Source organism: Pristis pectinata, chromosome 11 (genome assembly GCF_009764475.1).
Source record: "Pristis pectinata isolate sPriPec2 chromosome 11, sPriPec2.1.pri, whole genome shotgun sequence".
Lineage (NCBI taxonomy): Eukaryota > Metazoa > Chordata > Chondrichthyes > Rhinopristiformes > Pristidae > Pristis > Pristis pectinata.
The window spans coordinates 26,174,726-26,191,280 of record NC_067415.1 but is presented as its reverse complement, the minus strand read 5'-3'; the positions used below and the strand labels follow the sequence as shown (position 1 = coordinate 26,191,280).

The window sequence follows — 16,555 nt, the reverse complement described above, 5'->3', positions numbered from 1 at the left end:
TTGAATTTTCTTCACCTGCGTGAAATCTGAGACTGAAACCAGGATAATACTAAATGTGTCATTTTTAGTAGATTTACTCCTGATGTTTTGTTACATTTTGTACAATCTATGATGTGATAGTACACAAATCTATTCCATATATATGCATATCAATATTTTCTCTTAAGATATCATGTTTACAAATGGTGCTGTATGTGATAAGATGGTCCTAGCTATTTACAGTTCCATGACAACCACGAGTGCAGCTCTGTAACAATCGGCAGAAGGCACTAAGCAGCAGCAGTTAGGTTCCACACTTCTTCGTCTGTTTAAAATATTTCACTAGACATTCCCATAACAAAACTAATAGTGTCAAGCTCATCCAAATGGTGTATGTAGAATGGAAAGACCGACAAAATGGATTTAATATGTTGGAGTCATATCTCTGCCTAATCAATAGTTCAACATAAACATGGTACACTTAATGAGTCGCAGGTCAGATCATGACACTCATGACATAACAACAGGGGAATTTGTAGTTTGCTTTCGCTGCACTTGTGATCCTTGGCACTCTGGCTACCCCATTTAATCTGGGCTTCTAGTCACAGCCCAAACAGCTGTGGGTGTTCATGAGTTATTGGTGCCATTTTCTGGGCTGAGATTTTGTGTTCCTTCCTCTTTATTTCTTGCTCATCAACAAAAGGTCATAGAAAAGTTATGAAAATCAGAAGCATCATTATTGTTGGTTCCTGACAGTGAGTGAAGATCACAAGATCACAAGACAAGGGAGCAGAAGTAGGCCATTCGGCCCATTGAGTCTGCTCCAAAGAAAAGGAAAAAAGAAAAAGAAATGAGAAATTGGGAGGGTGGGGGGAAACAAAAAAAAACCTAACCCCAATTTCTGGCCTTATCCCCATATCCCTTGATACCCCGACTATTCAGGTATCTATCTATCTCTTCCTTAAACGCCCCCAATGATCTGGCCTCCACTGCTGTACGTGGCAAGGAATTCCACAAATTCACCACCCTCTGGCTAAAGAAATTTCTCCTCATCTCTGTTCTAAACCTGTACCCTCTAATTCTAAGATTGTGCCCTCTGGTCCTGGACTCACCCACCAAGGGAAACAGCTTGACCACATCTACTCTGTCCAGTCCTTTCAACATTTTAAATGCCTCTATGAGGTCCCCTCTCACTCTTCTGTACTCCAGTGAGTACAGTCCAAGAGCTGGCAAACCCTTTCATTCTGGGAATCATCCTCATAAATCTCCTCTGAACCCTCTCCAACATCAGCACATCTTTCCTAAGATATGGGGCCCAAAACTGTGCACAGTATTCCAAATGAGGCCTCACTAGTGCCCCGTAGAACCTCATCAACACTCCCTTACTTTTATACACTATACCTCTAGAAATGAGTGCCAACATAGCATTCGCTTTCTTTACCACCGATCCAACCTGGTGGTTAAGCTTTAAGGTATCCTGCATGAGTACCCCCAAGTCCCTTTGTACTTTTGTACTTTGAATTTTCTCTCCTTCTAGATAATAATCTGCCTGTTTATTTCTGTTTCCAAAGTGTACAACTGCACATTTCTCAACATTGAATCTCATCTGCCATTTCCTTGTCCATTCTCCTAAACTATCTAGGTCTCTCTGCAACCTTCCTGTCTCCTCAATACTCTACTCCTCCACCTATCTTGGTGTCATCCGCAAACTTAGCCACAAAACCACTTACTCCATCATCCAAATCGTTAATGTACAAGCTAAAAAGAAGTGGCCCCAACACCGACCCCTGCGGAACACCACTAGTAACCGGTAGCCAACCAGAACAAGATCCTTTTATTCCCACCCTTTGCTTCCTGCCAACCAGCCAATGCTCCACCTATTCTGTTATCCTACCCGTAATTCTATGACCTCTCATCTTATTAATCAGTCTCTTATGTGGCACCTTGTCGAAGGCCTTTTGAAAGTCTAAATACACAACATCTACCGCCTCTCCCTTATCCACCCTACCTGCGATTTCTTCAAAAAACTCCAATAGGTTGGTCAGGCAGGATCTTCCCTTCACAAAACCATGTTGGCTTGGACCTATCTTGCCTTGCACCTCTAGGTATTCCATAACCCCATCCTTGAGGATCGATTCCAATAACTTTCCCACCACTGACATCAGACTAATAGGTCTGTAATTTCCTTTATGCTGCCTCCCACCTTTCTTATACAGCGGAACTACATTTGCGACCCTCCAGTCCTCTGGAACCATGCCAGAGCTTATCAATTCCCGGAAAATTATCACCAATGCCTCCGCTATCTCTAAAGCCACCTCCTTCAGAACCCGGGGTTGCACCTCATCCGGTCCGGGAGATTTATCAGTCTTTAGCCCATTTAGTTTTCCTAGCACCTTCTCTCTAGTAATCTTAACTGAACTCAGTTCCATTCTGTGAGACCCCTGACTAACTGGTATATTGCTGATGTCCTCCACAGTGAAGGCAGATGCAAAATACTCATTTAGCTCCTCTGCCATCTCTTTATCATCCATTATGATCTCTCCCGCACCATTATCGATTGGTCCTATATCAACCTGTGTCTGTCTTTTACTCCTTATATATTTAAAAAAACTCTTAGTATCCTTTCGAATGTTATCTGCCAACTTCCTTTCATAATTCATCTTTTCTTTCCTAACGACCTTCTTAGTTTCTTTCTGCAGGTTTTTAAAAGTTTACCAGTCTTCTGTTTTCCCACTAATTCTTGCTTCCTTGTATGCCCTCCCTTTTGCTTTTATTTTAGCCTTCACCTCTCTCGTTATCCACACTTGTGCCTTTTTTCCATTCAAAACCTTTTTTCTTGGAATATATCTATCCTGCATTTTCCTTATTACTTGTAGAAATTCCTTCCATTTCTACTCTGCCATCCCTCCAGCTAGCTTACTCTTCCAATCAATTTCGGCCAACTTCTCTCTCATACCACTGTAATTTCCTTTGTTCCACTGAAATATTGATACACCAGTTATCAGCTTCTCCTTCTCAACTTTGAAATTGAACTCAATCAAGTAAAATGCTTCCATTAAGGTGGAACTACTCAAAACAAATCAGAGATGAAAATAGCCATCAGTTGTGGTGCAGAGCAGCCAATAGTGAATCAGGAGCTGGTTCTCACCTCGTGGATTTTCTTTTCTTCGGCAGTCAGAGGCCAAAAAATGGGGCTGTCAATGCTACCTGATCTGCTCAGAATTTCCAGCATGTTCTGTTCCCCTTTCTGGATTTCCAGCAGCAGCAGTATTTTGCTCCTGTGAATAACACTTTTCACAGAAAGACTCTCAAGAAAACAGCTGTAAGACTTCAGTATTTATTCTAATGGAAGAGCATTTGCCTGAAAGTTCAATAACTTGTTTTTCACTCCAGAGATGCTGCCTGACCTGCAAATTATTTCTGGTGCTTTCTATTTGTTCTTTCCTTTCCAATATCTGCAAATATTTTGCTTTTATTTTGTTGTTTTTATTTATAGTCAGATTTCCAGGAAGAAGTTTTGCTCTTCTCTTCAATAATTTATCTTGTTTACCTTCATTCCTTTCCTTTTCTTAACAGGTGTTGTCTGACCTGCTAAGCAGCTTCACCATTTTCCATTTGCATTGCTGACATACAATGAATTTTTTGAACACAATCACCTAATACTAATTTCAGTCTCATTGCCTCTGTAATTATTTTTCTCTCTTTTGTTGTGGGAGTTGTCTGGTTTCTCTTGGCAACTGTCTATATCAGTATAATTCAGCTCAGGAAGTCACCTATGGTACAAGCCCACACACCCTCTTACAGTGATTAATATAGATATTGGTATGGATAAAAGTAGTGGAGCTTATAAAAATTCCACACTATTTAAAATGTATTCAGATTTCAAAAAATATTCACCATGTTCTTTAAAAGCCCCACTGTTAAATACTGACAAAGAATTTCCAGAAATAACTGATCAAATAACATTTAAAACCCTACTAAGATAAAATGCTGTAAAAGAGCTTGCTTATTATACAATTAGTACAATGACACAGCATTATTATGTGAAACATGGTACCTGCTCAGGATGTTGCTTGAAGACAGGACCTCAGCAATTTTAACAGGAACACTGTTCAATTTAACTTCTTTAATGCAACCAATAAAGTCATCTGTTTTCACTTGACCTGGGCGAAGGAGTATTGGGTCAATTGATTTGACTCCTCCAAATACCATGCTATTGTTATCCAGATCCAGAGTTCTAGGAGTAAGACAAAGTAAGAATATGTTATATTTGCAAAAAAAAGCTTGAATCTAGGCAATAAGGCATTATTTTCTTAGGCCAGATACTCAGAATAAGATTTTTTGGAAAGGAAAAAGCTGGGTATTCACTGAAACCTTTCGGTGCCTATGCCTGGATTGCTTACAAAGCAGAACTCAGCTGGCTGATTGGCAGTGCAATTATCCACAGTCAGGGATCCAACCTGCAAATACAGCAGAAAAAAAAACAAGCTGGTCACTGCTCACTTCAACAATTCCAATATAATAAGAAGCACCCCATCACAGGAAATACTCCCCTGTGTTTTACATTTGTGCTTGCTCTTTACAATGAACATTTAGGAACATTTAGGAATCCAAAAAAGAAATTGTTCTTCCAATGCAAAATTCCTCAGTATTTTTTTTATATAAAGCAGTCTAAGTTCAAGTTTCAGAAACAAAACAATAAAAAAATGATGTGGCTTTTAATATCTTACTGTTGGCCTTTCTGAGAGAGACTAGCAACTTTGTGCTATTTTTTGTACTGTGCCCATGGCCATTATAACTGTACTGCAACATCAGACATCCACAGGGTCCAGGTTTGCCCGGGATCATCGCCCCAAATGTACAAGCCCTGGTGTGTCGAACTGGTCAGTTGATCTGCAACCATGTTGGCTAATTCTTTTGTTCTAAAGATTTTGCTTCTCATAGGAGATCATGGAAAAATGCCGAGGAAGTTCCTCTCCAATATCTAAACACAATTCTGATGAAGTATTTTGCATTGGAAAGTCATTTCTGTTGTGCATTTCTAGTTCTGTAGCTCACGACTGATGTTAATACATTTATAAATATCACAAAAGAGCAAAACATATCCAGCATAAAAATAAATGTTCTAAAAAAGTGTAAATTTGGAGCTGTTTCAGCATAGCCATTTTAAAATTTGGACCTTTGTTTTAATATACTATTTTATCTGGTTGTTGGTAATACAGTTATCACATTCAGCCTTTCATACACTCAAATCTTCTTAAGGTTTACTCCATTAATCATGAATTTGCTCAATTGAGAAGAGCACAGAATCCACTTCAGCACTTATGTAACCGGCTTATTATTCATCTGCGTCATTATGTGTAAATTAAATTTGCTTCACCATACTGGGTGTACAGTCTTCTCTAAATTAAATAGTATCCAAAGTATTGAGGAAGTCAGGGGAACAATATCACACAGTGAGTCACCCTGATGCATGTGATAACAGGAATACATAGCTAACCAAATGTAATATATGCAGAATTTTCTCAGTCGACATGTGATTTCACAGATAGTGCAGACATAATGGCTTTTGTTGCATAGTTTTGAATAGCCAAAAATATTTCACAGCTATTGCCACAATCCCTTTGTTGCACATTACTGTAAAAGCTGTAATCTTGTAAAAGGCTTTGCATGAAGTTTAGAATTTTAAGATGTTCATTAGATTGGGTGTTATACTTTAACAGTAAATACTTTGCTCTAATAAAATACTTAATTTTATTTCTCTGCTTCAACCCTCTTTTAGTTCAGACCTGCACTACCCCACCTGATAAGGGTGCAAGGACTTGAACTCCTCCAAAGCCATTCAAATACCCTTCTCAATGAAGGGGATGTGAGTGCCTATCACTGAATCAGCTCCAGTACCAGTTCCTCCTCCATTACATGGTGTTCTGTAATTTTTCCTCAAGGAATGCGTGAGAGCGCATCAGGGTGACTCACCCTCCAGTTTTTCCTCCCACTTCTTCAATCAATGAGCTGCTCTGTAATTGGTTACAGGAAGGTGCTTCAAGGTGACATGTTTTAATTTCTGCCTCCCCCCTGCACCCCCTCTCTTTCAGCACCATTATGAAATGTGTGGCCTCATCTCAGCACTCTCCCAAAAGACTGGGGAATTGCAGAAATGAACTCATGCCATATTGCTCCACTGCATTGCAAATTGATGCTTCAATTCACTGCATCATCACCCTGTCCCATAACCTATTTTTATGCTGGGCATGTTTTGCTCTTTTGTGATATTTATAAACGTATTTGCACCAGTCTTGAGCTGCAGAACTAGAAATGCAAAACAGAAATGACTCTTTCCAATACAAAAACCATTGTACAGTTAATATGAATATATCTATGCTTCACACTGATTTAATCAGTATTATACAATTAAGACACTTCTTATTTGTAAATCATAATCATTTAAAAAGAGCAAATCCCATGAGATTATGTCAGTTAAATCTTGTGATCCTGTGGAGATTCATAGAGCGCGATTGCAAAATATAAGCACTAACATGATGTCATGCACATTGTAGAAACACCATAAGGCTGTGTCCACATAAGCCCAAAACCCAAGATCAATGCAATTTATTCTGGGTAAATCACATTTAACATGTGCAACAAAAGTAAAGATGCAGGCTTAATTTATGCTGGGTCCCACTTGCTCTCAAATAAACAATATTTAGGTGTAGAGGAATGAGAACACCAGCAGTTCTAATCCACAGCCAATGGCAGTACAAACAATAATATATTCACTTTCAGACCTGTGATGATAATTATCCAGTTTTAATTAAGCTTATCTTTGTATAATTAACTCTGTGAGAACTGAAGACATCTTCTCCTGTCTCTCAGTTATCTTTACACATATTACATGGAATTACACACATTGTTGTTTTTGTGTAAAATGTGTGATACTATTATCCCTCTTTTGAAAGTGATGCCATTAAAAAGCATTTAATTTATCAGCAGGGCCAGGGGATGACATAATACCCTGAGTGGAAGCAGGTAAATCAGACTCTATAAACTACAATTGTCAGCTGGTGGCTGGGCTGACAGCAGTCACATTCTTCCCCTACTTCTTGCCCATTTTCTAGTCTTTTCTAGTTGGTGTGACAGTGTGTTATCTCTATAGTTTATGCATCTCTAATCAAATGAGTAAGAATAATGTAAAGACACAGAAATACTTAGGTCTCACTCATCCACCCAACTGAACAGCTAATGTCAGAACTCATGTATGAAAGGGGAAGATGTAAAATGAATTGGAAGGAAAATTTCAAGATTGTTGATCAATCAGTAAAGCGGGTAATATAGGCACTAGAGGGCAGCAGTCCTTCATTTTTTTGTATATGATAAAACAAAGGATGACTTTATTAAAGGTTGATTTTAATTGGTGGAAACTAGGAAGGCAAGCAATGAAAATCACTGGGAGATTTAGATACCAGTATCCATTTCTCTTTCCCCAACCTTTCATTTTAACCTGTTCATCTAAGGAGGAAGGATGCCTGCTATGACTCTTTAAAAATGCACTTTGGGCTGACTGCTATTTTAGGCAGCAAGAAGAGTGGGGAAGTTATTTTGGACTTCTTGTCAGATAAATTGGCAATAAGTGTTGGGTCCAGAGAAAGTCCAGACAGGCAGGTTCCAATCATTTGTCTTGTTGGGGGTGGGGCTGGGGTGCGGGAATACTCAATAGGGTCCTATAGCATATGTTGGGCTCACTAGTGGGAACAGAGGTTCTGCAACATACATTGAGCCTGGTTTCCATTCCAGGGAAGAAAGGGATGAAGCATTTGTCTAGCACATTCCATCCAGTTTGATCAGTCCTGCATTTGAGGAAACCTCAAAAGAGGGCATTTTAAATAATAGAACATAGAACAGTATAGCACAAGAACAGGCCCCTTGGCCCACAATTTTGAGCCGAACCAATTACATTAGTAATAACATGCCCAACTAAACTAATCCCTTCTGCCTACACAATGTCCATATCCTACCATTTCCCTCATGTTCATGTCCCTATCTAAGAGCTTCTTGAACACCCCTATTGTATTTGCCTCCACCACCACCCCAGGCAGTACATTCCAGGCACCCACCCCTCTGTGTAAAAAATTTGTCCCGCAGATCTCCTTCGAACTTTCCCCCCCTCTCGTTAAATGTATGCCCTCTGATATTAGACATTTCAACCCTGGGGAAAAGATACTTGCTGTCTACTCCATCTATGCCTCTCAAATAACATAGAACATAGAACACTACAGCACAATACATGCCCTTTGGCCCACAGTGTTGTGTCGACATTTTATCCTGCTCTAAGAATCTACCTTACCCTTCCCTCCCACATAGCCCTCCATTTTTCTATCATTCATGTGTCTAAGAGTCTCTTAAATGTCCCTAATGTATCTGCCCCCACAACCACTGCCGGCAGTGCATTCCATGCACCCACCACACTCTGTGTTAAAAACTGACCTCTGACATTCCCCCTATAGCTTCCTCCGATCACTTTAAAATTATCTCCCCTCGTGTTAGCCATTTTCACCCTGGGAAAATGTCTTTGACTGTCCACTCGATCTATGCCTCTTATCATCTTGTAGGCCTCTATCAGGTCACCTTTCATCCTACTTCTCTCCAAAGAGAAAAGCCCTAGCTCGCTCAACCTATCCTCATAAGACATGCTCTCCAATCCAGGCAGCATCCTGGTAAATCTCCTCTGCACCCTCTCTAAAGCTTCCACATCCTTCGTATAATGAGGCAACCAGAACTGAACACAATACTCCAAGTGTGGTCTAACCAGAGTTCGATAGAGCTGCAACGTTACCTCTTGGCTATTGAACTCAATACTCCGACTAAGGCCAACACACCATACAGCTTCTTAACAACCCTGTCGACCTGCGTGGCAACCTGGAGGGATTTATGGACGTGGACCCCAAGATTCTTCTGTTCCCCCACACTGTTAAGAGTTCTGCCATTAACCTTGTATTCAGCCTTCAAATTCAATCTTCCAAAGTGTAACACTTCATACTTTTTGGGTTGAATTCCATCAGCTCTGCATTCTATCTATATCCTGTTGTAACCTACAGCAACCTTCTACACTATCCACAACACCACCAACCTTTGTATCATCAGCAAACTTACTAACCCACCTTTCCACATCCTCATACAAGTCATTTATAAAAATCACAAAGAGCAGGGGTCCCAGAACAGATCCCTGCGGAACACCACTGGTCACTGACCTCCAGACAGAATATGCTCCATCTTCAACCACCCGCTGTCTTCTATGGGTGAGCCAATTCTGAATCCACCCAGCCAAGTTTCCCTGGATCCCATGACTCCTGACTTTCTGAATAAGCCTTCCATGAGGAACCTTATCAAATGCCTTCCTAAAATCCATGTACACCACATCCATTGCTCTACCTTCATCAATGTGCCTTGTCACATCTTTAAAGAATTCAATCAGTCTTGTGAGGCACGACCTGCCCCTCACAAAGCCATGCTGTCTGTCCCTAATCAGCCTATGCTTCTCCAAATGCCCATAAATCCTATCTCTAAGAATTCCACCACTGAAGTAAGACTCACTGGTCTGTAATTCCCAAGGTTATCCCTACTCTTTTTCTTAGACAAAGGAAAAACATGTGCCACCCTCCAATCATCTGGCACTACTCCTGTGGCCAGTGAGAAAAAAAAGATCATCGCCAAAGGCGCAGCAATCTCTTCCCTCACTTTCCCGTAATAACCTTGGATATATCCTGTCTGGCCCCAATGACTTATCTATCCTAATGTTTTTCAAAAGTTCCAGCAAATCCTCTTTCCTCATGTCGACATGACCTAGCGTATCAGCCTGATGTACGCCATCCTCACAAACGTCAAGATCTCTCTCACTGGTGAATACTGAAGCAAAGTATTCATTAAGGACCTCCCCTACCTCTTCTGACTCCAGGCATGTTTCCTCTTTCATCCCTGATCGGTCCTACCCTCACTCTAGTCATCTTCCTATTGTTCACGACTTGGGGTTTTCCTTATTCCTACTCGCCAAGAACTTCTCATGCCCCCTTCTAGATCTCCTAAGTCCACTCTTAAGCTCCCTCCTGGCTACCTTATAACTCTCCAGAGCCGTGTCTGATCCTTGCTTTCTAAACCTTAGGCAAGCTTCTTTCTTCCTCTTGACAAGATATTCTACATCTCTTGTCAATGATGGTTCCTTCAATCTACCATCCATACCCTGCCTCAATGGACAAACCTATCCAGAATCCCATGCAAATACTCCCTAAACAACCTCCATATTTCCATTGTGCACTTCCCCAAGAACATCTGTTCCCAATTTATGCTCCCAAGTTCTTACCTAATAGCATCATAATTCCCCCTCCCCCAGTTAAATACTTTCCCATATCATCTGCTCCTATCCATCTCCAAGGCTATGGTAAAGATCAAGAAATTATGGTCACTATCTCCAAAATGCTCTCCCTCCGAGAGATCTGAAACCTAATCAGGCTCATTGCCTAGTACCAGGTCCAGTATGGCCTCTCCTCTAGTCAGCCTGACAACATACTGTGTCAGGAATCCTTACTGGACACACCTAACAAACTCTGTCCCATCTGTCCCCTTTACACTAAGGAGGTGCTAATCAATATTAGGGAAGTTGAAATCACCCATGACAGCAACCCAGTTATTTTTGCACCTCTCCAAAATCTGCCTCCCGATCTGCTCCTCAGTGTCTCTGCTGCTATTGGGGAGTCTGTATAGTACTCCCAATAGAGTGATCGCGCCCTTCCTGTTTCTGACTATCTTATAAACCTCAGTCAGATCTCCCCTCAGCCTCCACTGCTCCAGAAAAAACAACCCAACTTTGTCCAACCTATCCTCATAGCACATGCCCTCTCATCCAAGCAGCATCTTGGTAAACCTCTTCCGCGCCCTCTCCAAAGCCTCAACATCCTTCCTATAATGGAGCGACCAGAACTGAATGCAATACTCCAGATGCGGCCTAACTAGAATTTTATAAAGATGCAGCATAACTTTCCGACTCTTGAACTCAGTGCTTTGACTAATAAAGGCAAGCATGCCATATGCCTTCTTTACCACCCTGTTAACCTGTGTAGTCACTTTCAGGGAGCTATGAACTTGGACCCCAAGATCCCTCTGCTCATCAACACTGTTCAGGGTCTTGCCATTAACAGCGTACTGTCTCTTTACATTTGATCTCCAAAGATGCAACACTTCACATTTGGCCGGGTTGAACTCCATCTATCATTTCTCCGCTCATATCTGAACTGATATTTATCCCGCTGTATCCTTTGCCAGTCTTCTACGCTATCAACAACACCACCAATCCTTGTATCATCTGCAGATTTACTAACCCATCCATGTACATTTTCATCCAGGTCATTTATATACATCACAAACAGCAGAGGACCCAATATGGATCCCTGCAGAACACCACTTGTCACAGACCTCCAGCTAGAATAAGTCCCATTGACCACTACACTCTGTTTAATTGACCAATTCTGAATCCAAACAGCCAACTCACAGTGGATCCCATGCATCTTAATCTTCTGGGTGAACCTCCCATGAGGGACCTTGCCAACTGCCTCACTAAAATCCACGTAGACAACATCCACAGCTCTATCTTCATCAATCACCCTTGTCACCTCCTCAAAAAACTCAATCAAGTTAGTAAGGCACGACTTGCCCTGCACAAAGCCATGCTGACTGTCCCTAATTAGGCCATGGCTTTCCAAATGCTCATAAATCTTATCCCTAAGTATCCTCTCCAGTAACTTCCCTACCACTGACGTGAGACTCACCGGTCTATAGTTACCAGGATTATCCCTGTTTCCCTTCTTGAATAATGGAACAACATTAGCTACTCGCCAGTCCTCTAGGACCTCGCCTGTGGCTAGAGAGGATGTGAAGATCTTGGTCAAAGCCCTAGCAATCTCATCTCTTGCCTCTCTCAATAACCTGGGGCATATCCCATCAGGCCCTGGGGACTTAACCACCTTAATGCTCTTTAAGAGACCCAACACTACCTCCTTTATCTCGAAGTGCCCTGGCATATTAGCACACTTCACGTTGGTCTCCCCATCTTCCACATCCTTCTTCTTGGTAAATACTGATGCAAAGTCCTCACTGAGGACCTCACCCACATCCTCTACTTCCAAGCACACGTTCCCTCCTTTATCCTTGAGTGGTCCTATCCTCTCCCTAATTATCCTCTTGCTCTTGACGTATGTATAGAGAAACCTTGGGATTCTCTTTAATCCTACTCGCCAAGGACTTTTCATGGCCTCTCCTGGCTTTCCTAATTCCCTTCTTTCCTTTCTGGCTTCTTTATAATCCTCAAGTGCTCCGTTTGATCCTAGCTTCCTAAACTTTACATATATTTCCTTTTTCTTCTCGACTAAATTCACCACCTCTCTCGATATCCAAGGTTCCCTTACCCTGTCATTCTTCTCCTTCCTTCTTACTGGACATAGCTTAGAACTTAAGTAGTTGTGGTCACTGTTCCCTAACTGTTCTCCCACTGAAAGGTCGGTCACCTGGCCAGGCTCGTTTGTGAGATATGAGGAAGCAGAGATGTAATTTAGACTGCCTTCATGATCCTCTCCCAGACTTGTTGGCTAGTATCTAGTTGACCAATACCGCATTAATGCTTGACTACTCTGATTCCAAAGAGCTGTGTCAGGAGACCTGACTAATATCTGCCCTTCTTTATATTTATTTCTATGAAGACCACAGCACAAAATAAGTCTGGCTTCTCCCTGCTGGAATAATTGGGAGGTTTACTCCTCCTTTCAGCTGCCCCAGAGTGAAAATTGATTCCTTTTCTTTTTGCGGCTGTCTCCCCAGAGATTTAATAGTTCTAGAAAAGCCTCCAGTGATACAATTGTACTAAATTGACACATAGATAAGGGCCAGCTGCATTGTTTTATTCTCAATGGTTTAGTATAAAGTTCATTCCCGAGTACAAACAATGCCTTTTTATTTGGCTCAGGAGTTCTAACTTGCAGCCTACAACACCATTGCTTTTCTGACAATCTGATAAAGGACCTTAATCACTTGGCACTTCGATAGGCCATGTATCCCAAATGAGGACATGCCTGAAATTTACACTGTGATGCATGCCAGTGCTTGTTCAAATAATGTCATAAATAATCTCCCAGTAATTACTGGTGTTGTGTTTCTCTGACAGTTTGTGAGGAAAGCCTGAGATCCTCATCTGTTCTGAGCGAAGTTGTACGGAGTCATTCAGTGAAAGGAGTGGAATAGTGGGCTAGCACAGATGCTCCTTTAGATGAAGTGTCTCGACCCAAAATGTCGACTGTCCATATCCCTCCATAGATGCTGCCTGACACACTGAATTCCTCCAGCAGCTTGTGTGCTACTTAGGATAAATGGATCCTTTTCTAATTGGCAATGAGTAACCAGTGGGGTGCCTCAGGAATCAGTGCTGGGGCCTCGACTATTCACAACACACACAAAGTGCTGGAGGAACTCAGCGGGTCAGGCAGCATCTATGTAGGGAAATAAACAGCCGACATTTCAGGCCGAGACCCTTTATCAGGACTGGAAAGGAAGAGGGCAGAAGCCAGAATGAGGTTGGGGGATGGGGAGGAGCACAGGCTGGCAGGTGATAGGTGAGTCCAGGTGAGAGGAGGAAGGTAGGTGGGAGGGGGAATGAAAGGGAGTGATGTAAGAAGCTGAGAGGTGATGGGTTGAAGAAGCAAAGGGCTGAAGGAGGAGGGATCCGGTAGGAGAGGGCAGTGGACCATGGAATAAAGGGAAGGAGGTGGGGAATAGGTGGGCAGGTCATGAGGGTGGGGAGGGGAAAGAGGAGGGGTTAGGAGGTCACAGGAATGAGGGAAAACAAGGGGGTGGGTAGGAAAAAGGGAGGGGTTACCAGAAGTTAGAGAAATCGATGTTGAGGCCTTCAGTTGGAGATTCCCAAGGAGGAATATGAGGTGCTGTTCCTCCACCCTGCGTCTGGCCTTAATGTTCCAGTAGAGAAGGCTGTAGATAGACATGTCAGTATGGGAGTGGGATGTGGAATTAAAGTGGGTCGTCACTGGGAGATCCTGGCTTTTGCGGCGGGTGGAGCGAAGGTGCTCATCACCCAATCTGCGTCGGGTGTCACCCATGCAGAGGAGGCCGCACCGGGAGCACCAGCTGCAATAAACGACAGCCTCGGACTCACAGGTGAAACGCTGCCTCACCTGGAAGGACAATCTAGGGCCCTGGATGGTGGTGAGGGAGGAGGTGTAGGGGCTGGTGTAGCACTTGGTGCAGTTGCAGGGATAAGTGCAGGGGGGTTCATCAGTAGGGAGGGACAAGTAGACAAGGGAGTCGCAGAGGGAGCGATCCTTGTGGAAAGCGGGGGGGGGGGGGGGGGGGGGGGGGGGAAGATGTGCCTGGTGGTGGGATCCCGTTGGAGGTGACGGAAGTCGCAGAGAATGATGTGTTGGATGCAGAGGCTTGTGGGGTGGTAGGTGAGGACAGGGGGAGCCCTGTCCCTGTTATGTCGGGGGGGGGTATGGGTGAGGGCAGATGTACAGGAAGTGGAGGAGATGCGGGTGGGGGCAGCATTGATGGTGGTGGAAGGGAAATCCCGGTTACTGAAAAAAGAGAACATCTCAGATGTCCTAGAGTGGAAACCCTCATCATGGGAACAGATGCGGCAGAGGCAAAGAAACTGGATGAAGGGGATAGCATCCTTGCTAGTGACAGGGTGGGAAGAGGTGGAGGATTCCTTCTTCTTCAGCCCTTTGCCTCTTCTATCTATCACCTCTCAGCTTCTTACATCACTCCCTTACGTTCCCTCCTCCCCCACCCACCTGCCTTCCCCCTCTCACCTGGACTCACCTATCACCTGCCAGCTTGTACTCCTCCCCCTCCCCCGTCCTTCTTCTTCTGTCTTCTGCCATCTTCCTTTCCAGGCCTGATGAAGGGTCTCGGCCCGAAACGTCGACTGTTTATTTCCCTCCATAGATGTTGCCTGACCTGCTGAGTTCCTCCAGAATTTTCTATGTGTTGCTCCAGATTCCAGCATCTGTAGAATCTTGCGAGTCTCAACTATTCACATTCTATATTAAAGACTTCGATAAAGAGCTCTGGTGGACTGCAGCCAAATTTGCCAATGATACACAGATAATTGGTTTAGCAAGTTGTGAGGAGGACATGAATATCAGTTGGTTAAGTGAGTGAGTGAGAATATTGCAAATTAAATATAACATGAGAAAAAGTGAGGTTATCAAGTTTGGAAAGAAATAGGAAAATGTCATTTATCGTTGAACTGGAATGAAATTACAAAATGTTGCAGAGCAATGGATCTGCGGGTCTGAATGCATGAAGCATAAAGGGTTCTCATGCAGGTACAGGAAGTAAGGCTAATGGAAGGCTGGTGCAATGTCAGCTTTTTTTGCAAGGGATATAGGTATAAAAGTAGGCAAAATCTGATGCAACTTTACAGGGTCATGGTAAGATTGCATCTGGAGTATGGTGTACAGTTCTGGTCTCCATAGTTATGGAATGATGTACTTGTATTGGATTGTAGGGAAGGTTCATTGGGTTGATTCCTGGGACGGAGGGATTGATAAATGAAGTGATGTGGACCATGTTGGGCCAATGATCAGTTGAGTTTAAAGAATGAAAGGTGATCTTATTGACACACATAAGGTGTTGAAGGGATTGACTGCGTAGGAGCTGAGAGGATGTTTCCTCCAATGGGATATCCAGAACAAGGAGGCATAGTTTCAGAATAAGGATCATCCATTTCAGATGGCAAAGAGGAGGAACTTCCTCTCTTAGAGTCTCATGACTCTTTGGGATTCTCTACCTCGAAGAGCTGTGACGGCAGAACTATTGAATATAGTCAAGGCAGAAATTAACAGACATTTGGATATGGGGGAAAGAGCAGGAAGGCAGTTGCGGATCATCTGGCTTGAAGAGCCAATTCTCCTACTCCTGTTCCTGTTGTTATATTCTTATCCTTTTACTCTCTTACTCCTGGTCTCCAACATATCGCAGATGTTCCCTTTGTTCTCCCCTCCCCCTTTGCTTTTCCTCTGCCTTTCCCTTGTTCTGATAAAAGGTCATTGACCCAAAACATTAATTTCATTTTCATCTCACGGATGATGCCTGACCTCTTGTGCATTTCCAGCATTTGCAGATTTTTAAAATAATGTACACAGGTTGAGCATATTTGGAAAACATCAGGTAAAAGCTGTTGATTGTTGAGCCATAATGACTCATTAATTTGATTAGATTGGAGTTCTCTCAATTGGTTTCAATTAACTCTGAACTTTTTCTAGCAAATAAAAGAAGACTCTTCTAACAAAATGTCCTGTTATTGGGTTATTCCTTGAGTTTCTCCCAGAATTTTGTCATGCATTTATGGTAAAAAGAAAACCTCCATCAGGAGGCTAAGTCTCCCAAAACCTGTACCCCTTTAACAATTATCCCCAGTGTAATACATCAGAGATGACACAGAATGCTTACCAATACTTATTTTCCAAATATGCTCAATTTTTGTATACTATTTGAAAAACTACAAATGATCTTCTGATTCTAT

The 16,555-nt window shown here is 42.6% G+C and overlaps 1 protein-coding gene across 5 annotated transcripts in view; it reads right to left on the bottom strand.

The window, feature by feature from the left end:
- LOC127576201 (protocadherin Fat 4-like) overlaps positions 1 to 16,555 on the bottom strand; it is a 108,927-nt gene that overhangs the window by 41,478 nt on the left and 50,894 nt on the right. For 4 of the 5 annotated variants that reach the window (XM_052026615.1, XM_052026617.1, XM_052026618.1 and 1 more), the window contains exons 10-11: positions 4,348 to 4,439; positions 4,037 to 4,216 (exon numbers count right to left, since the gene is read on the bottom strand). In XM_052026615.1, the coding sequence (XP_051882575.1) occupies positions 4,037 to 4,216; positions 4,348 to 4,439 (272 nt within the window). The remainder of the gene's footprint in view (positions 1 to 4,036; positions 4,217 to 4,347; positions 4,440 to 16,555) is intronic. The other variant, XM_052026616.1, reaches the window with a different exon arrangement.